This window comes from Bos javanicus, chromosome 10 (genome assembly GCF_032452875.1).
Source record: "Bos javanicus breed banteng chromosome 10, ARS-OSU_banteng_1.0, whole genome shotgun sequence".
Classification (NCBI taxonomy): Eukaryota; Metazoa; Chordata; class Mammalia; order Artiodactyla; family Bovidae; genus Bos; species Bos javanicus.
The window spans coordinates 66,438,220-66,460,884 of NC_083877.1; the positions used below are offsets into that span (position 1 = coordinate 66,438,220).

The 22,665-nt window shown below is 39.5% G+C and overlaps 1 protein-coding gene across 9 annotated transcripts; it reads left to right on the forward strand.

Annotated features, from left to right (window-relative positions):
• Nucleotides 1-4,498: 4,498 nt before the first annotated feature.
• On the forward strand, nucleotides 4,499-22,315 carry CDKN3 (cyclin dependent kinase inhibitor 3). Of its 9 annotated transcripts, none has more exons than XM_061428936.1 (8): nucleotides 4,499-4,691; nucleotides 7,534-7,616; nucleotides 8,861-8,916; nucleotides 9,371-9,415; nucleotides 11,898-11,985; nucleotides 15,831-15,862; nucleotides 17,514-17,617; nucleotides 21,747-22,315. In XM_061428936.1, the coding sequence occupies exons 1-8, from the start codon at nucleotides 4,683-4,685 to the stop codon at nucleotides 21,837-21,839; spliced, it is 510 nt and encodes a 169-aa protein (XP_061284920.1). In that variant the 5' UTR covers nucleotides 4,499-4,682; the 3' UTR covers nucleotides 21,840-22,315. The 9 variants fall into 9 exon arrangements, with proteins under 9 accessions (XP_061284920.1, XP_061284917.1, XP_061284914.1 ...); XM_061428933.1 differs by having other exon boundaries at nucleotides 4,500-4,691; nucleotides 7,539-7,616; nucleotides 11,763-11,985; XM_061428930.1 differs by having other exon boundaries at nucleotides 4,505-4,691; nucleotides 11,763-11,985; nucleotides 17,517-17,617.
• The last annotated feature ends 350 nt before the right edge of the window (nucleotides 22,316-22,665 follow it).

Sequence of the window (22,665 nt, forward strand, 5' to 3'; positions counted from 1 at the left end):
TCACAAGGGAAATTTTAAACTTGACATGTCAAGAATGGGAAAGTATGTTCTCTCCAAGTTGCAGTCAACTCTAAGATTTCTCCCTAACACACATGTCAAATGTGTCAAATCCATTACCATTAATAATAAAATACTTCTAAAATATGGATTTATGTATAAAACATATTAACACACCCAAGTGTAATCTCTGATGGTAATCATGTTTCATTTCTCTTTGAGCTTTTCTAAAAATACTCATCTGTGTATGAACATATGTTAACAGTTTTCTCTCTGATAGTTTAGATAAATCTTCCACATTGTTTTGACCACATACATTTCTGTTAACAGTCATGAATCACACAGCAAAAATTAACTGACGACTGCAGGTGTGGCAGGCTGAAGTTCAGCTCCCACTTATCCTCTTCAGGGAGAATCTTGGGGATTAGAGAAAAACTAGGTTTCCTACAATGCCATTTAACCAGATAGTTCAACCAGAGACCTCGTCAGTTTATGTGGGACCCTCCATAATGAAGGGACCTAGCTGAGCAGAGGAGAATGGTTTAGCATGAGACCAGGACTGTTTCTTTGCAAGAAGCAGAGTTAAAATCATCTTATAGGAATCTACATTCCTCTCATAGACTATCTTAGTTCTTTTTTTAATATTTAGTTTTAAGCTGGCTTTTCCACTCTCCTCCGTCACCCTCATCAAGAGGTTCTTTAGTTCCTCTTCACTTTCTGCCTTTAGAGTGGTATCATCCATATATCTGAGGTTGATGATATCCCCCCAGCAATCTTGATTACAGCTTTTAACTCATCCAGCCCGGCATTTCTCATGATGTGCTCTATGTATAAGTTAAATAAATATGGTGACAATAAACAGCCTTGTTGAACTCCTTTCTCAATTCTGAAGCAGTCAGTTGCTCCATACAGGGTTCTAACTGTTGCTTCTTGACTGGCATACAGGTTTCTCAGGAGACAGGTAAGATGGTCTGTTATTCCTGTCTCTTAAAAGTTTTCTACAGTTTGTTATGATCCACACAGTCAAAGGCTTTAGCATAGTAATGAAACAGAGGGAGCTGATCATGACATCTGGTCCCATCACTTCATGGCAAATAGAAGGGGAAAAGGTGGAAGCGGTGACAGATTTCCCCTTCATGGACTCTAAAATCACTGCCGATGGTGACTGCAGCCAAGAAATTAGAAGACAAATGCTTCTTGGCAGGAAAACTATGACAAACCTAGACAGTGTGTTAAAAAACAAAGACATCACTTTGCCAACAAAAGTCTGTATAGTCAATGCTATGGTCTTTCCAGTGATCGTGTATGGTTGTGAGAGCTGGACCGTAAAGAAGGCAGAGCACCAAAGAACTGACGCTTTTGAACTGTGGTGTTGGAGAAGACTCTCGAGAGTCTCTTGGACAGCAAGGAGATCAAACCAGTCAATCTTAAAGGAAAGCAACACTGAATACTCACTGAGTGGACAGATGCTGAAGCTGAAGCTCCAATACTTTGGCCACCTGATACAAAAAGCTGACTCATTGGAAAAACCCTGATGTTGGGAAAGATTGAGGACAGAAGGAGAAGAAGGTGACAGAGGATGAGATGGTTGGATGGCATCACCGATGTAATGGACATGAACTTGAGCAAACTCCACGAGATGCTGAGGGACAGGGAAGACTGGTGTGCTGCTGTCCATAGGGTCATGAAGAGTAGGACACGACTTGGCAACTGAACAGCACAACATGTTGTAGACTATATCTCGGGTGGGCAAATATTTTCTATAAAGGACCAGAGGGTAAATATTTTAGGCTTTTCAGGCCATTCAGTTCCTGTAGCAACTACTCAACTTTACCACTGTAGTGCAAAAGTAGCCATGGGCAATACTTAAACGATGAGTGTGTCTGTGTTTTAATAAAACTTTATTTATAAAAACAGGCCTGTGAGATTTGGTTCATGGGCTATAGTCTACAGACCCTGGACTAGAAAAAAGGGAAAAAAAGAAAACCCTACATCACAGAGGTGAGATGTGTTTGGGTAAAGAGAAACCCTAGACTGGCCCTGCTGGTGAAAAGAACAAACAGAAATTGAAACACTCCCAGTTTACTTCAGCCCTCCACATCCCACCCTCTTCCTACCATGGGACTGGAGCTCATCCTCTCCTCTTGCAGAATCAGCAAGAGCTAGAACAGACTGAGACTATGTTCATATCCAGCGGAGGCCACACGTGGCAGAATATGCATGTCCCTTCACGATCAAAAGGACTGGGGTTTCACTAATTCCAAGGGTGGGGGAGGAGTAAAGGTCTGAGAAGTGTCTGATGTTGAAGAATAAAGAGATCTGTGGAGACAACACTGGGAGAAGTGGAAAGAAGGTGAGCATTAGGGAATGAAGGAGTATCAAATATCCTGAAGCCCACCCCAAAAGTACCTGAAACCCAGGTCCCAATCTTTCCTTAAACCCTCTCAGAATGCTTCAGAAAAGAGGCTCGTAGGCCGCCCACAAGGCCCTGCTTAATTGCCTGCCTCACTCAATCAGCTTCTCCCATACTCGTCTCCTTGCTGTTTTTTGAGCACACCTAACACATTCCCTGGAGAAAGCAATGGCACCCTACTCCAGCACTCTTGCCTGGAAAATCCCATGGATGGAGGAGCCTGGTGGGCCACAGTCCATGGGATCGCTAAGAGTCAGACAAGACTCAGTGACTTCACTTTCACTTTACACTTTCATGCATTGGAGAAGGAAATGGCAACCCACTCCAGTGTTCTTGCCTGGAAAATCCCAGGGACGGGGGAGCCTCGTGGGCTGCCGTCTATGGGGTCACAAAGAGTTGGACACGACTGAGGCAACTTAGCAGCAGCAGCAGCAACAACATATTCCCACCTCCTTTGGACCCTCCAAAGGAGGGCCTTTGCACCTCCTCCTCTTCAGACAGACTGAAAACTCTCCCTCTAAATATTCATATGGTTCACTCTCTCTCTTCATTTGGGTTTCTCAAGTAACATCTCAAAAATGCCTTCCCTGACTTTTCTATCTAGCATCCTCATCAGACTCCACTTGTTTTAATTTTTCTTCATAGCACATATCACAACCTGACATCTCCCCCAATAGCAGGTGAGCCCCATAAGATCAAGGACTTTGTTTAGTTCACTCAAGTATTCTTTGTACCTTGAATAGGACCTGGGTGCCCAATAAATATTTACTGAATAAATGAATGAATCAAGTCCAACCTATCTGTGATGGCTAATTTTATGTGTCACTTGGATAGGTTATTGTGCCTAAATAGCTGCTCAAAATGTATTCAAGATGTTTCTGTGAGGGTGTTTTTGGATGAGGTTAACATTTAAATTGGTGGCCTTTGAGGAAAACAGATTCTGCTCTATAGTGTGGACAGTCCTCATCCAATCAACTGAAAGTCTGAACAAGAAGGTAAGTAAACATTTTGCAGCAAATGGGCTTTGGCCTTCATCTGCAGCATCAGCTAGTCCTGGTTCTACAGCAGACTGCCTCTGAACTACAACCATAACGTTTTCCTGAGTCTCCATCCCCCCTAGCATCTCCCATCAGCTTTTGACTTGCCAAGCCTCCACAGTTGTGAGAGCCAATTCTTTAATATAAATCTCTTTATGTACATATCCTATCCCCCCTCCCCGGAGAACCCTAATACAGTCTCTAAGTCAAACTGTGCTACCTTCTTTACTAAAGAATTCTTCTCAATAGCTCTCTTCCCACTGGTTTCCATAACATGAGTCAGGCCTCTGAAAGTTCTGAGTATTTTTGTCAGATCTGCCGGTAATACTGCTCCAGGTGACCTTTTTCCCCACACCAAACTGAATGGGGACTGGAGAATGTAAGAGAGAATAATTGAACACGTTTTTTTAAAGATTAGAGCCAATTATTTAGAAAAATTGACACTTAAACCATCTGGAGACTTTTAATCTCCCCTTCATAACATACTATTTCATTCATATTTCATGAACAGGAAGGTTGATCTACATCTTAACCTGTCTATATCCTGGAATGCTAAGGAACATAAAATATCAAACATACAAAGTATATTTATATTCTGGGTTTGGGCAATTTCCACAGTATTTGTAGGACTGCTGCTGCTGCTAAGTCGCTTCAGTCGTGTCCGACCTTGTGCGACCCCATAGACGAGACATACCATAATTATAAAGTCTTTAGGATGTGGTGTGTTTTCACAAGATGCCTCAGGCCAATGCTCCCCACCATGTCCTTAAAAAATAAGTTTAAAAAAAAATTAAGAAAACAAACAAAATTCCGTACTCGGTACCACCTTAGAACTCTGCCAAGAGGAAGCCCCACTTTCCAACATCCCCACTCCCCACTGGGCTGCCTTTAAACGATATCGCTCCGCCCCTTTCCCAGCCCCCTTTACGCTTCCAACCGGCGGGAGGAGAGAGCCTTCCCAGCCAATCACCGTTCAGCACGGCTCTCCTCCCGCGCGTCTTTCAAAGGCCTCCTACGAACCAATGAGCGGTTAGAGGCCGAGCCAGGGCGCCCGGGGGCGGAGTAAGAAACAGGAAGTGGGGGTCCGATTGGTTTTAAGAAGACGCTTCGCCCCACCTCACAGAAGGATGTACCAATGAGCTGAGTAGAGGGGCTGGCTCGGCTCGGGGCGGAGGCTGAGATACCGGTGCTGCCTAAGGGAGGTGGTGGCCGATCTGGACGTGGGGTGGCCCGCAATGAAGCCGGTGAGTGGGGCCGGGGATTGGAGGAACGGAGCCGCAGGAATGGGAGCGGTCCTGAGGCCAGTTCTTGAGCCCGGGGACAGCCCGGGCCTGGTCGCCGCACAACTCTCGCAGTAACTGTCCAGGCTAGGGGAGGCGGTGCTATCCCCGGACCTGCGAGGATGGCAGAAAGGAACAGGGTAGGTGGCTGGCCAGGGGAAGACGGACATTCGCTACGCGCCTGTTGAGGGCTGTGAGCTGTCGCATACAGGATCTCCTAAGCCTCGCGACAGCCCTGCCAGAAAGGGCTGAGTCCCATTTTAAGAAGGAAACTGAGGCGTAGAGAGCTTGTGTCTCCGTGCATCATTCAGCGTGATACCCCAGTTCCAAAGCATATCCCGGGCTGCCTGGGCCCCCTGAGAACAGTCCTCACCGCTGACGGGGAAAACTTTATGAAAGATGATTAACAAACCCCGCTTGTGGGTGTGTCACGACTGTCACCATGCCACTGGGCCACCAGGCACTGCTTCCCTTTCCCTGGCGTTCAGAATCTCTGGGCCCAAGGAAGCAGAAACGTCCAGCTCTGTTAGGATTTGTAAACCTGGGTGGGAAAGCCTGAGTGAAGGGGTCACACAAATTGAAACTCAAATCACCAAAACTGCCTTAAAGAGAAAGAAAGAAAAAGCAGGCTTAAGGACCAGAAACCCCACCTGACTCACATCACCTACCACAGGGTTGACAACCCCCTGAAGGGTCTCCCTTTGCGTTGACTTGACAATAACAATACAGACAGATCCAGAGCAACTCAAATCCACAGCCTAAATTGACTCTGTAATGTGATCTTGTAGTAACAAACAAGACCATTCTAGAATGTAGCTTCAGAGCTAGAAAAGACATTAAGTGGTTATACTTGCTAATCCCTGTGTTTCCACGTGGAGGGACATCAGCTGTCACTTGTCCCCAGAAGGGAGAGAGTGAATGATCTGATTCCTGTTTGGGAGGAGCTGAACTCAAGGAACTCATTCTTTCCTTCCCTTCTCTTCGCAGAGAGTACTTTCTAGGGTGCTGTCTGCCACAGGGTGGGGGAGGGGAGCTGAATTGTCCATCACTGCCGGTGCCTGAGTGGATAAGTCCAATTCTGAAGTGAAGAATCTACAAGCCCACCTGACCTCAGTGGGCTTAAAGCCCATCCTCCATCTCACCCTCTGTAATAAAACTGGCATATTGATCTCCATGCCTCTCCAGTGTCTCATCCCTCAGTTGGCTCCAACTAGGAAGTAGAAGAAAGGTGTGTTTTTTATTGGTCTTATAACACATCTTCCATGTAGAAATTCTTCTCACACAATTGAGTTTTGACTTCTTAGATTAGCACACAAAGTCTATCTCAATCTCTCTAGTTCAGTCATTCACAAAGTTAGGGGCAGGCTATTGCATCTATACTTTCCACCCTTGTATGGGGGTTATCTTTAGAGAAATGAGAAAGCTACTTCTTTAGCTTCCTCTCCTCTGCTCTGATGTCACAATTCCTGAATACAGCTAGCCCTCAGTATCCACAGATGCAGAGAACCAACTGTACCATTTTGTTTTTTTGTAAGGGACTTGACCATCAAGGAGAGTTATGACCAACCTAGATAGTATGTTAAAAAGCAGAGACATTACTTTGCCAACAAAGGTCCATCTAGTCAAGGCTATGGTTTTTCCAGTGGTCATGTGTGGATGTGAGAGTTGGACTGTGAAGAAAGCTGAGTACCCAAGAATTGATGCTTTTGAACTGTGGTGTTGGAGAAGACTCTTGAGAGTCCCTTGGACTGCAAGGAGATCCAACCAGTCCATTCTGAAGGAGATCAGCCCTGGGTGTTCATTGAAAGGAATGATGCTAAAGCTGAAACTCCAATACTTTGGCCACCTCATGCGAAGAGTTGACACATTGGAAAAGACTGATGCTGGGAGGGATTGGGGGCAACAGAGGATGAGATGGCTGGATGGCATCACCGACTCAATGGACATGAGTTTGAGTAGACTCTGGGAGTTGGTAATGGACAGGAAGGCCTGGCATGCTGTGATTCATAGGGTTGCAAAGAGTCAGACACAACTGAGCGACTGAACTGAACTGACCATCAGGGGATTTTGGAACCCATGATGTGTGTATGGGTGGGGCGGTGGGGGGGTGGGGTTGCTCCTGGAACCAACCAGTCCCCACTCGGATGCTGAGAGACTATACTGTACACAAGCACATGTGGTTTTAGTTTTTTGTCTTAATTGCCTTAACTTCTCTATCTGCCTGAAAACCTGCTCTTCCATCAAAATCCAACTAATGGATCTCTCTTATGTGAAGCTTTCTCCAGCTCCCTAAGCAGTCACTACCTTCTCTGCTCTGAAGGTCATAGTTTATGCTTCCATTTTAGCACTTCTAACTTTCTTGAATCTATGTACACATTGTCTCTCCAACTATACTGAAGGCAGGCTATTTAGTTTATGGATCTTTGCATCTCCAGAGCTTGGCAAATCAAAGTGTCCAAGAAGTGTTTGTGAGTGAATGAATAAATATCCTCACTTTATAGTTTTGGAAAACTGAGATCCAGTAGAAACTGACATCACTTGTCTGAGCTTATGCAGTAAGTGGCAGAGTCAAGACCAGACAACAGGCTTCTTGGTTCCCACTGCAACACTCTTTCCACTGCGTAATCCTGTAATTATTAATAGGATGGTAAACAGCAATAGTTTATTATTGATATTACTGATCTCTGATATTCCAGGTTGAATAAATTGCAAATATGCCTCAGTGTGTGTTTAAGCAAGGCTGTTTTGCTAAAACTATATGCAAATATTCTTTACAGTTATTTAAAATAATTGATTTCTTTTGAAGCCTAGTTCAATGCAAACAAGTGAGTTTGACTCATCAGATGAAGAGCCTATTGAAGATGAACAGACTCCAATTCAGATATCATGGTATGTTAACATTTCTGAGAGTTAATGAGCTAAAATATTTGATGTATACAACATAATCTTTGTATAATTTAGTCTATATATTGTAAATGATTTTCTTCTGATGATTATATAATTCTTTTTATATCTATGACAGAATAAGATTTTTTGGAAGGGGGGAGGTGGGAGTGGTGGGAGTTCCTTCCTTATTCATTGAGAAAACCATAATAGAAATGAGTTAAGATTGCAATGACCTCCCATTTAGTACCAAAACCTTCTTATTCTTTCATGACAAAGGAATAGTGTGTGAAATATAGAATGAGATATTCTATGTTATCCTTTATTCAAATCCTAGAACTACTTGCCACAGTAGTGCATCTACCAGCAGACCCTATTTAAGATAAAAGCCATATTACCATAGATACAATAACAAGCAAATGTTTTTATAGAAAATCAGCTTCTAAATCTTAGCAGTGACTTACATCAGATTCTCTACAACCAGCAATCAAATGCTTCCTCTTATCCTTGTAAATGTAATAATCTATCAAGAGGGAAAAAGTGTTGGCCCTATAGTTATTTTATTCTGCCATCAAAAGCAATTATTTTTCATTTCCCTTTCTAAACCCCCTTCAGACTCAAAAATTTATCTAATTTTCAAAGTCAGTTAGTATTTATATGATGCCCCCTCTTTTCCTCTAAACTCATCTCTTTTGCAGACAAGGTAAGCCTCTGCCTCCTTTGTCCCTGAGTACTGCAAACTGGGAATAGGATTTCTTGGAATTATTTCATTTTAACCAAAATCCATTACGACAAAGAATAGGTGGCCTGTGGTTTTCATTCTATGAAATTGTATCTATTTAAGGAAGTCCTGTACAGAAATCTGGAGATGATATTGTCAAAATGCTCATTTTCAGCTTATTACCTAAGATTAACTAATACAAAATATCTCAGTAACATACTGCAGGGTAACTTAAGTACAGTTTATACTAGCTGTAGGTAATCTTGGCATTACTATCTTTAAGTTAGTTTAAATAAGTTTGCCACTTTTAAGACTTAAATTCAACAAAGCAAATGATAAATCCCTATTTTAAAACTCCTAGTCTTTCCAAGCCTTTTTATGGTGAACACATTGATACTTAACTGTGAATTTTTGTTTTGTGACTGCTAAAAAACTTTAAAACACCTCTGTTCAGGGCCCAGCACACATGTTTATGTAAATGTCCATCTATGACTTTAAATTGAACTTGATAAAGTTTTCTTCCTTTCAGGCTACCCCTGTCACGAGTGAATTGTTCTCAGTTTCTTGGTTTATGTGCTCTTCCAGGTAGGTGACACTACTCATCTACTAGAAATAATTTTTGTGTCAACTAGCACATCATTCTCGGTACTGAGGAGTAAGAGAATTTCACAGACTATCAGCATAGGAACTCAGTTCTGGAAACCCTGTTGGTGGGCTACTGATAAAGGAACATACGTCTATTCTTCAGCCCTCCAACTCCACATTCACAGGTCTACATTTCTGATTTACCTATCTTAAATGTAACATGGGAGTACAACATGAGGCTAAAGACTATAGCCAGGTTCTTGTTACAGAAATCTGAATCCCTGGAATTATATTCCTAAGAAGATAAGAAATTGAAATTCACATTCAAAATGGAGTTGGTGCATATAAATGATCATGTGTAATGATTTTCTACAGTAGCTATATATGTGTTTAAATATACTTGTTATTTATGACCAAAAACTGACTCTTTGACTTGCCTTGTCATTACTTACAGGTTGCAAATTTAAAGATGTTAGAAGAAATATCCAAAAAGATACAGGTAGGTGTAATATGAGAAAACCATCTTAACAGGTTTTTAAAAAATAATACTGAAAATCTCTTTGTCATAAAGAACAAACTGTAGTCTCTTCTGAATTTTCACAAAAATGTTCAGTATTTCATTAAGTTTCAAACTATAGACTTATTCTAATATATGAAGATGTATTTGTGAAGAGCAAAGAGAACTATCATGTACTGAACATAGTGCTGTTTTTCACTAATTGTTGTCATTTGGTACACATAAACTGTTTTTGAGGTTAGAATGTATAAGTTGGAGGGAGAAAAGTAATGTAATAGAAAACTGGAATTGCAATGCCTAGAACTTTAACATACTGTTCTTTGCAGACTTGACTGTATTGGAAATTAAGCCTGAGTTGGGAACCCAGAGGTAGTATTGAAATTGTCTATCCCAGACAGAAAATTTATAGAACCAGGGTATAGGTAGAAAAGATGGAATCGGATCTGATCTCCACATGCCCAAAGATATTCATAGCCTGAAGTTTAATAATCCTACAAATACACAGATAATCTACCCTGATTCGGCATTTATAAATTGCATGATATTAAAAATTTAGATTTTCAAAATTTTTTTTTCTGGTTGACCTGGAATATCTCAAGCTTACTTGTCCTACCAATGTCCTTATAATAAACCAAAGCAAAAATGTATATATTGTTTGATTCTGATTACTATAGATTTTATAAATCTCAAAGTTCTTTCCTTGTTATCCTAGAATATCAATTTGCTAATATACTTTCTTTAATTTACCTCCCAAAAAAGACTTAAAAGACTAATAGATTAGTTGACCCTTGCAGTATTTGTAAAGATTTTCTGCTCTAGAGATATCCACCATGGTAGGCAATTTCCATTTGCAGAACAATCATTTATGTCATGAGCAAAATAACATTTAAATCATTGGTTCAAGAAACAGTCTTGAACACTTTGGAAAGCCCTATTCATTTGGAAAGGAGTTTGCAGTTTTTTACCAAAACTTTTTTTCTTCCAATGAAATCTTAAATGGAATCCAACATACAAAACAGCTAACAGTGTTTGAAGGGGGGGACCTAGACTCTCCTAGCAGCACTTCCTGTGTCCTTCCTCAGAGGCCTTTCTGGGAAAGTTGAAATCTACTCATCCAACCTAAATAACAGAAATTATTCAATGTGTACAAGAGGCAAATAGGAAATTACCTACTCTCCTAAAAATGGTTAAGTATGTCAACTACATGTTAAACCCTTTTACAAGTACAAAAGCATAATAGTATTATCTAGAACAGCTGTGCTTAGAAACATCCTGGGAGCCACAAATAGAAGCCGTATATGTACTTTGACATTTTCTAGGGGCCATGTTAAAAAAGTAAAAACAGGTAAAGTTAACTCATTTCAGTGGGTTTTAAGTATAAAACAAATTATTAATGACATAGGGGGTTTTTTGTACTGTACTTGGTCTTTGAAATCATATATGTATTTTACATTTACAATACATCTCAAATGGACTAGCCATAATTCAAGTACAGCTTTAGCATTTCATGATAAAAGTACTTTGTACTTAAATAGCTAAATGTCTTTGGATTTTGTCAGCAGGGAGAGAAAAAGAGGAATCAGATGAGCCAGAATTATTCATTATGAACCAAACGCTCTGTAGTGAACATTGCCATGAGGAAGCTCCAGTAAATAGAATGACGTGTAGTACTGCTGCTTGGTTCATATCATTACCCTGAAATTCACTAGGTCATATAATTTTCATACAGCTAATGCTTTTATTTCCTTGAAACCCTAGTTCATAAAATTAAATGCATAATTGTGTGGTACAGTGCAAACATAAGAGAGAATACAAGAGCTCAGGCACCATGGCTATGCTGGAGATTTTATATACAATGCTTAGGGTGAAACAAAATAGTTTTAAACACAGCAAACAAGGTTGATTTGGTGAGAAGAAAACAGGGAAAATGTGCTATCATTCCTTCTTATTTTGAAATATTAGACGTTTTAAAATTTAGAGCAGAATTTATTATAAAAATTATTTTTCAAAGCAGCAACATAATTGACATTTCAAAATCCAATAAAAGGTATTTTGACTTATAAAGTCAGATCTCATTTTAATCATGTTTTGGTTCAGATGTTTCTAATTCCTATTTGCATGTAGTTACTTTTTACCCTAGTTTGAAGACAGATCAGCATTGTTTTAGGTTATCAATAAGGACTTCAAAGTTAACAGGTCATCATTTGTTATTTACTTAATTTGTTCAGCTTAAGGGACTTAACTCCATATTTTCCCTCCTGACTTGACTGTATTTAAATGTGTAATGTTTTGTCCATGTGTGTCCTTGTGTATCTCGGTCTATTGGCAGAAGAACTAAAGAGCTATGGTATACAAGACATATTTGTTTTCTGCACCAGAGGGGAACTATCAAAATATAGAGTTCCAAACCTTTTGGATCTCTACCATCAGTATGGAATTATCACTCATCACCATCCAATTCCAGATGGAGGGACTCCTGACATCACCAGCTGCTGTGAAATTATGGAGGAGCTTGAAATTTGCCTTAAAAATAACCGGAAAACCTTAATACAGTATGTTCTCCTTTTCTCCATATAATATGTGAGAAATGTCCCAGTCAAAAATGATTTCTCAAATTACTGCATCCGTATGCACTTATTACCTACCTTATATTTCCTTGCAAAGATTTAAAGGAGGTAACACATGAAAAGTCCTGCACAATGCCTGGCACAGAGCAAGCACTCAGATATTTGCCATGATGATTTTTGAAGAGTAAGGACAATGAATGAGTAGATTGGGAAATTTTTAGACTAGGGTAACAGGCTTTTTTTTTTTCTTTTTCCTTTTGCCTTAGACCTTTACTCATAATTTGGGGACACTATCCTTTCCAAAAAGGTCAGGGTGTCATTCTTGTTACATAACACCACCTTAACTATCAGTCGACCTTTCAGTTACTTTCTTCCAACAGCAAGAAAGTCAATTTTTAAAAACATTAGCAGCAAAGGAATCATCCCTAACCCATGAGCAATCCTAAAAACAGGACTTGAAAATTTTATTTGATGATATGAATTTGCTACCTGAAAGAAAGAGAAAAGAGACTCGCAATTTTTGTCAGTGGTTGTACATAAGCTACTGGTATCAAAGTTTAAAACAAAATGAATTAAGGGAGAAAAAAGGGAGAGAAGAAAAAAGCTTGGAGAAAGGAAGAGAGTGACGATCAGCAGAAGACAGTAGCACTGCAAAGACTCGAAGTGGTGTCGTGGAAAGTAACGTAGTTACGCCAGAGGTGAGCCCCACAAAGCAGAGGGGAACCAGCTACAGAGAGAAAACCAGTCCTTCTTTGTGATTGCATTTTTTTTTTTTTCTTTTTTGATATCTTAGTCTGTGTAATCTTTTCTGGAGCAACATAGAACATTAAGTAGTGAGATACCTCAAAAGCTCTAAGGTCACTGCTGTGGGCTAGAAAGTATACAAACTACACCAAATAACACAGTCTCAGGGTACCTACTGAAAGAGCAAGCCCAGCCAGCTTCTCTTGCCTTAGATCAAGAGTTCTGGGGCTTCACACCAATAGTTTATGTTTTTAAAAACAAGCCAACCTAGTACAGAGGTCTTTGGGAACACACATCTGTCTATCACCAAACTAAACCCTGATGTAGAGAACTGTAAAGCAGGGGAGAAAGAACTAGAAGTCATTTTATATACTACAGTTTCCAAACTTACTCTATAGAAAAGCATCACCTCTCATCTAGTACTAACTGTAGAAACAAAATTTTAGAATAAATACAGTTATCTATGATAAATTTGCTGATAAGTCTAAGTAAAATAGCATTAGATACATGGAGCTGGTGAAAAAATAATTTACAATTTTGGGACCCATTTTTCAAACAAATTCTGTAATTTTTTTTTTTCCAAATCTTTGAAAGCTTCTGCCGAAAGATTACTAGAAATCAAACTAGCTCAGTTTAGAGAAGCTTAAAAAAATTCTACTCTAGCAGGTTCCAGCAAACCAAATGCTCTGATGTTTGAACACAAACAAGATGGAAAGGTGAATGGGCAGTCTTGCTTATGTCGAATGCTTCAGGCTCCCATAAAATAAAGCATCTGATGACTAGAAATTTTCATTATCCTAGACTTTTCAAAAGTGTCCCTACAGTGACTAATGTTTGTTCAGACAAAGAAGATTTTCTATTCATTCTCCCATCCTTGAGTGCCGACATTGCTAGACAGCTCTAGAGTTTATTCCTCAGAAACAGCATCTGGTAAAATTTTTTTCCTGTTCTGTTTTCTATCTGTGCTGCCTGACTGCTTTCCTGGGACTTTTTTGCTCCTTTATAAATTCAGTGCCTATTGTATTATACCATTTCCTAGGGCTGTTATAACAGAGCACCACACATTGGGTAGCTTAAAAAACAGAAATTTATTCCCACCCAGGTCTAAAGGCTTGAAGTCCAAAATCAAGGTGCCAGCAGAACGATGCTCCCTCTGAGACCCTGGGTAGATTCCTTCCTGTCTTGTTCCTATCTTCTGGTAGTGGCTGGCAATCCTTGGCATACTCTGGCTTGTAATTGCATCACTCCACTCCCTGCCTCTCTCATCACATGACAGAGTGTCTGTGTTTTCATATGGAGTTTCCTCTTACAAGGACGCCACTCATAGTGGATTGGGGTTCCTTGGTGACTCAGACAGTAAAGAATCCACCTGCAATACAGGACACCCAGGTTCAATTGTTGGGTCAGGAAGATCCCCTGGAGAAGGGAACGGCAACCCACTCCAGTATTCTTGCCTGGAGAATTCCAAAGACAGAAAAGCCTGCCAGGCTACAGACCATGGGGTTGCAAAAAGTCAGACACGACTGAGCAACTAACCAAATTTACAAATAAGGTCACATTCATTGTACCAGAGATTAGGTACATATCTTTTCAGGGACACACTTCAACCCAGTGTATGAAGCATTGTATATGAAATATTATGAATACAAAGCATACACTCTGAGATGCAGTTTCACCCTCAAAGAAACCACAGTTGACGCTATCACACAGGTGTAGTAACACTCAAACAGATGTATGCGCGGCAGTACACAAAATGGCAGCGCTTTCTGTGGGGGGACAGAGGCACTTCAGAAATTGAAACTTGAGCTAGATTTTGAAGGATAAGTAGGAAGCAACCAAACAGAGGAGGAAAGATAAAGGCAGCAAGAGTTATAAGTGGTACCTTTTAATCCTACAGAAAGCCACTGAAATAGTCTCTTTCTGTCTTTATACAGTAGAGCCTCATCTCTGAAACAGGCCTATAGCCAGGACACTGTAGAAAGCAAGTTCATCAGCTACCCAGGGGTCAGTACCTGTTTGATCCCGTCTCCTCCTGTCACAGGACACACATCCACAGTTCTGTCTATGTATACACCACTGTGACTGATGGACTTGATGAGTTGTCAGCACCTAAATGGAATCAGTACACTCTCTTAGAAAAGTCAGGAAGTCTAATACACTTTTTTAGGATCTTTGAAACTGATTAAAGTGAATGTTTTCACTGCTTTAAGAATTGATCCTCATTTTCCTAGAAAATCCAGTTACATAGAATTGCTCATTTCTTCACAATGCTACATAACAGCAGCTAATGTTCATTTCTTTCTTACTCTGTGCCAAGCTCTGTTGTAAGCTTTACAAATGTTACCCATTCAATCCTCACTATGACATAGATACTGTTGCTGTCCCCATCTTATAGGTGAAAAGCCTGAGGCCAGAGAGGTTAAATAACTGAGGCTGACACATCTAATAAGTGAGAGTCATGATTCTCAGCCCCAGGCCATGGGGCTCCGGAGCCCAAGTTCTAAACCTACAGGATGCACAACCTCTGTACTCTTATTACATGACTGAAGAGTTATTTATATGGATTTGTCTCCATATAAACAAAACTACTAAGGTTTTGTTTAGAGAAAAATAGAGGCAGGTGGTAAAACTACTCTGATTTCTATCAATTTAGTAACATGTTAGACTCCTCAGATGTTGAAAGTGAAGGTGGCTCACGACTCTGTGACCCCATGGAATTATCTAGGCCAGAATACTGGAGTGGATAGCTGTTCCCTTCTCCAGGTGATCTTCTCAACCCAGGGATCGAACCCAGGTCTTCCACATTGCAGGCAGATTCTTTACCAGCTGAACTACCAGATGTTGCAAGAGGTCAATAAAAAGGTTTTGCTTTCCTTGGCCCTTTGAGGTATACAGAATACCTCCCAGCAAATAAATAAGCATACTTTGCTCTTGACTGATTCAAAGATACTTATTAATCTCCATGGGTACAAGGCACTGTGCTAGGCATTAGACTAGAAACAGAAGGCAGAAAGAGCAAGTCTCTGGTTATGATTGTTGGGATGGAATAAAAATGTACAAACTTCAAAACTGTATTTCCCTTTCAGCTGTTATGGAGGACTTGGGAGATCTTGTCTTGGTAAGAAATATATTTCCATTATTCAGTTTTTGTTTTTTACCTCAAAGTAGGAAAACTCATTTTTCTGGGCCATATGCTCACTTTGTATGAAAATCAGACAAAACATAATATATGTCTACTAAGACCCAAAGGATTATTTAAGGCCCTACATTTAGTGTTCCTTAGAAATCTTGGGTGAGAGTGGAGTGGGAGGTGTTTTCAGCATTGTTTTAGAGGATTCTGGAAAACAATTTTTGTGTCTTAGCACCTGCCTTCTTGTGTTTTACTTTCTAATATCTTCCCTATGCAGGTATTATGATACAGTAACTTCTAAATATCCATGGGTAACATAAGCATAGAAACCTTAGTTACATGGTAACTTTAAACTTTTCAAAAGTATGTTGGAAAAATAGCTAATGAAGTAACACAGTGGGAGTAACAATTATTCCTTTTAGTGTTGGACAGTATCAAAATTACAAACTTTTGTGTAAAGATACTATCAGGATGAAAAGACAACCCACAGAATGGGAGAAAACATTTGCAAACCATGTATCTGATAAGGGACTTACCTAGAGTACATAAAGAACTCTTACAACTCAATAAAAAGACAGACAACCCAGTTAAAAACTGGGCAAAGGATATGAGTAGACATTTCTCCAAACAAAATACACAAATCACTAATTAGCACACAGAAAAATGCTCAACATCTTAGTTATCGGAGAAATGCAAATCAAAACCACAATGAGATACCACCTAACACCCATTAGAATGGCTATTATCCAAAAATTGGAAAGCAAGAGTTGGCAAGGGTGTAGAACAACTGGAAACTTACTACTCTGCTGCTTGGAATGAAAAATGGTGCAGCTGCTTTGGAAAATAGCCAGGCAGTCCCTTCTCCTCCTTACCCATCGAGTTACTGTCCAACCCAGCAATTTCACTCCTAGGTATATATCCAAAAGAAATGAAAACATGTTCATACAAAACTTATGAACATTTATACCCATATTATTTATGACAGCCAAAAAATGGAAAAGCTTAAACGTCCACATCAACTGACAAATGGATAAACAAAATGTATAGCCATACAGTGGAATATTATTCAGCTATAAAAAAGGAATGAAGTACATGCCACCAAATGTAAATATCTTGAACACATAATGCTAAGTGAAAGAAGTCAGTCACTAAAGACAACATATGATTCCCTTTATTTGAAATGTCTAGAATAGGCAAATCCATAAAGACAGAAAGTAGATTAAATGTTGCTTAGGGGAGGGGTGACAGGATGATGAGTGATGGGGGATGATAACAAAAGGGTACAGGGTTTCTTCCTGAGGTAATGAAAATATTCTGAAACTGTGGCAATGGCTGCACTAAAATCCACTAAATTATACACTTTCGATGAATGAATTGTGAGATATGAATTTTAATCACTCAAAGTTTTAATAAAAAAGAATGAAGCCAGTGTTAAATTTTAATTCAACTGCAGTCATTTAAAATCATAATTTAACTATCAAAAACACACACTAAAAAGTCTTAGTCTTAGTTCATTTCAAACAATTACAGCAAACTCAGTCTTCTGCACAACAGAAGTCTAAACTAAATATGAACTGTTGCACCCCATCGTCAGTTTATAATATATGTAATATACGCTTTTTCTCTCATGTTCTGTTAGTAGCTGCTTGTCTCCTCCTATACCTGTCTGACACAGTATCACCACAGCAAGCCATCGACAGCCTGAGGGACCTGAGAGGATCTGGAGCGATACAGACCATAAAAGTAAGAAGGGTGACTGTTCTCACGAGGCTGCGGTTAGCGATGAACTGTCACAGTGCAACACATCCTCAAAGGGGCCATGAAAATCCAAAGCATCCTGTTATCCATGTATCACCTGTTTATATTTTGACTTTTTAAATTTACATTTAAATAAGTTCAGCTTTTCCAAACAAAATAATGAAAAAGTATGAACTTTCCAGTTTATTCTTCCAGGATCCATTCCTTTTCAGTTTTGCCCATTCAGTTCTGGGAATGAATTCTGTCACCTGGAAAAATGAGGCAATTTTTACTATAAAATTGGTAGTTTCCTGGGTAGACTTTTGACCTAAAAGTAGCTCATGAAGATCCTCTTATGGTATCATTAAACATTTAACAAACACAGATGAATGACTAATAGAAAAAAAAATGTAAGGTCATTCTAGTTATCCTTTGCTGTGACTAATCAAAGTGACATCTTTCCATTTACTTTCTCTTTAAAACCAAAAACACTGAGTAGCAGTGCTCCAAGGATATTACTGATTTGTAGATCTGTCATGCCAACAGAAAAATACACCCAACTGAATGCAGAGTTCCAGAAAATAGCAAGGAGAGATAAGAAAGCCTTCTTAAGTAACCATGAAAAGAAACAGCGGAAAACAATAGAATGGGAAGACTAGAGATCTCTTTTAAGAAAAATTGGAGTTACCAAGGGAACATTTCATTCAAAGATGGGCACAATAAAGGACAGAATCAGTATGGACCTAACAGAAGCAGAAGATATTAAGAAGAGGTGGCAAGAATACACAGAAGAACTATACAAAAAAGATATTAATGACCTAGATAACCACAATGGTGTGCTCACCTAGAGCCAGACATCCTGGAGCGTGAAGTCAAGTGGATCTTAGGAAGCATTACTACAAACAAAACTAGTGGAGGTAATGGAATCCCAACTGAGCTTTAAAAGATGATGCTGTTAAACTGCTATACTCATTATGCCAGCAAATTTGGAAAACTCAGCAGTGGCCACAGGACTGGAAAAGGTCAGTTTTCATTTCAGTCCCAAAGAAAAGCAATGCCAAAGAATGTTCAAATTACCATACAATTGCACTCATCTCACATGCCAGCAAGATTTTGCTTAAAACCCTTCAAGCTAGGCTTCAGCAGTATGTGAACCCAGAACCTCCAGATGTACAAGCTGGATTAGGAAAGGCAGAGGAACCAGAGATCAAATCTCCAACATACATTGCATCATAGAAAAAGCAAGGGAATTAAAAAAAAAAAAAATCTACTTGTGCTTCACTGACTATGCTAAAGCCTTTGACTGTGGATCACAAGCAGCTGTGGAAAATTCTTAAAGAGATGGGAATACCAGGCCACCTTACCTTCCTCCCGAGAAACCTGTATGCTGAAAAGAAGCAAGTTAGAACTGGACATGGAACAACAGACTGGTTCCAAATTGGGAAAGGAGTACGTCAAGGCTGTATATTGTCACCCTGCTTATTTATGCAGAGTACATCATGCAAAATGCTGGTGAATAACAAACTGGAATCAAGATTGCCAGGAGAAATATTAGCAACCTCAGATACGCAGGTTATACCACTTTAATGGCAGAAAGTGAAGAGAAACTATAAAGAGTCTCTTGATGAAGGTGTTAAGAGAGCCTATCACTTCTTGGCAAATAGATGGGGGAAATGTGGAAACAGTGTCAGATTTCATTTTCTTGGGCTCCAAAATCAATGCAGATGGTGACTGCAGTCACGAAATTAAAAGACGCTTGCTCTTTGGAAGAATAGCTATGTCAAACCTAGACACGGCTTTTTAAAACTTTGGAAAACTCAGCAGTGACAGAGTTTTAAAAAGCAGAGACATCACTTTGCTGACAAAGGTCTGTATAGTCAAAGCGATGGTTTTTTCAATAGTCAGGAATGGATGTGAGAGTTGGACCATAAAGAAGGCTGAGTGCCAAAGAATTAACACTTTCAAACTGTGGTGCTAGAGAAGACTCTTGAGAGTCCCTTGGACCAGTCAATCCTAAAGGAAATCAACCCTGAATATTCATTGGAAGGGGTGATGCTGAAGCCGAAGCTCCAATACTTCAGCCACCTGATGAGAAGAGCTGGCTCACTGGAAAAGACTAATGCTGGGAAAAATTGAGGGCAAGAGAAGGGGGTCACAGAGGATGAGATGGTTGGATGGCATCACTGATTCAATGGACATGAGTTTGAGGAAACTCAGGGAGATAGTTATGGACAGAGAAGCATGGCATGCAGCAGTTCACGGGGTTGCAAAGAGTTGGACACGACTTAGTGACAGAACAACAATGCTAACTTGCCTTCCTTTCCCAGTTACCTGGTCTCAGCTTTAGGACTAAGTCAGAGGAGCAGGTTCTGAAAACAGAAGCTCCCTCTTGTTACCTGTCAAAATCAAATGATGCTTCAAATTTAAGACATTCCCAAGTGTCTCTTTGACAAGAACAAATTACATGGACAAACATAATGTATATGTGTGTGTATATGAGTGTTTTGCATCTTTAATCTTAACCCTACATTAATATGGGCTATTTATCACCTCAGCATTCTGGGGCAAACATGGTTTTTCCAGCTCTATGCTGATGTAAGTTAAGTTAGCAGTATGCAAGCCCAACTTCTCAATAGTAATACAAAATGAGATTTGGGGCAGGGAAAGAATATCCTCTGGGCAGCTGTTAAAACTCCAAATGAATTAATTAAAGAATCTATTTTGCTTATCTGTTAAGATTAGTAATTTTATTTCAGTATTTTCTATTATGAAAATTGTTCCAAAATGATTTTATCATCACAAAAAGCTAACAACTAAGGCTTCTGTAAACCAATAGATAGATTTTTCTTGAATGTACTGTTAATTGCTGCAGACAGTGCCCTTCCCTGTGGACTTACTCCCCAGGAGAAAATGCATTAGAAATAGAATACCAGACCTGGTTTCCATCCCTGGGTTGGGAAGATCCCCTGAAGGGAACAGCTTCCCACTCCAGTATTCTGGCCTAAAGAATTCCACGGGGTTGCAAAGAGTCGGACACAATTGATCGACTTTCCCTTTCACTTCATGTGTTTAATCTTGTTTGCTCCTGCCAGTAAAGGGAAAAACGATTTTACAGACGTAAAATGCTCATCTGTATTTCATGATAGCTGCTATTTTTTCGAGATTTTTAAAGCAAGTTTTTCACACTATATATAGCTTTTGTTGTTGTTTAGTCACTAAGTCATGCCCAACTCTTTGCAACCCCATGGACTGTCGCCCTCCAGGCTGCTCTGGCCATGGGATTTCCCAGGCGAGAAAACTGGAGTGGGTTGCCATGCCCTCCTCCAGGGGATCTTCCTGACCTAGAGATCGACCTCGGGTCTTCTGCATTGTAGGTGGATTCTTTACCACTGGGCCATGAAAGAAGCCCTGTATGTAGCTTCACTGGACGATAAAACTTCCCCAAGATGTAAATACCTCCTTACCCAAAAGGATGTAGAATCATTTTTACCAAGTATTATTTTGATTCCTGATTCCAACTAGTATCATGATTACTCTGGCAATTAGCTTTCTACAATGTATTTCAGTGTATCTTTACTTTTTTCAGCAATATAATTATCTTCATGAGTTCCGGGACAAGCTAGCTGCACACCTTTCATCAAGAAATTCACTATCAAGATCTGTATCTAGATAAAAGAACTTCAAATTGCATATATATATGACCATGTCTGAAATTTGAGTTCTCTAATAGCATTTGTATTGAAACTACTAGTGTTATCAAACTGAATGTAATGAATGTAAATGTACATGTGCAGATATTCCTAAAGATTTTACTGACAAATTTCATTGTGTCTCTTTCATATCTTATGAGATAGAAAAACTGTTAAAAAAAAAAACTGTTAAAAACTTTTAAAAAATACACCAGCTGTTCTGCTGTATTTTACCTAGAGGTAATGCTGAAAAACAGCATATGGGAAAATATATTTTTATTTTTTTACCACATTCTTACCTCATATTATTATTGGTAACTGCTGGGTGGCATATGACATAGTAACACATATGAAAATTGCTACAAGCACCCAGGCTAAAATTATTTAAATAACTCTTACCCTCTATTCCTCTGAAAATTTCTCCCATTGTTTTCTCTACTTCACAGATATATAGAATTGTGAATTTGTCACCTCCCTCCCAATGCCAGATCATCCCCAACAAGTGTTTATCCAGCAGTTGCTGGAATTTTCCAAGATGAGGAATTCATTGGTTCAGACAGCTGCTATTTTTTACAGCATTGTTTTTTTAACCCTAGGAACTGCAATGGAATGAATTTAATACCTCTTTCACATTTATTTTATAAAGCACTTACCTAAAGTTTAAGTCTCCAGTTTTCTCACTCCTTCACTTCACTCTCTGTTACCTGTGTCTTTGTCTTTAAATTTCACGCTGAGCTACCGAAAGCAAGCATCTGCAGACAAGGATCATACCTTGAGTCAAAGTCACCTGTTTTAAGAGACATCAGCAGTTTCAGTGCTGCAGAATCCCACGGCTCCCTTGGCTACTGGTAGTCAAGAAGGTGACCAACAGAGGAGGCACTTCCAGACAAGCAAAGCGTATTTCACCACATCAACCCTAATCTGTAAATAGTCGTATAATTACCAAAAGTCTTACTGTCTCTCACTCTTCTTGCCCTGATGAGCTACTAATCTCATTAAAGAATACTTTAAAACATTTACTAGCACTGTTTGGGAACTTCAGACCAGAGGCTCAGAATGTACCGTAATATAAAAATCAATGTTTTAAAACTTTAGAACTTAAGGTTTTCATTCTAAGACTCTTAAGGAAGATGGGAGAATCACATATCCTTAAGGATTTCCGACCGAAGATAGTAAATGCCAAAAGTTATAACAAGGAAGTTATTTAAGTATAGGCTGCAGTAATAGATTGAGCTTTCTCATGATTTTGTTGTTATAACCAAGTACAATTTAAAATCACTACATTAAGCTTTAAACAGTCACTGAAATTGACATTACCAAATCTTATTATCAGCTTTCTCCCAATATATAGGTTACTCATAAATA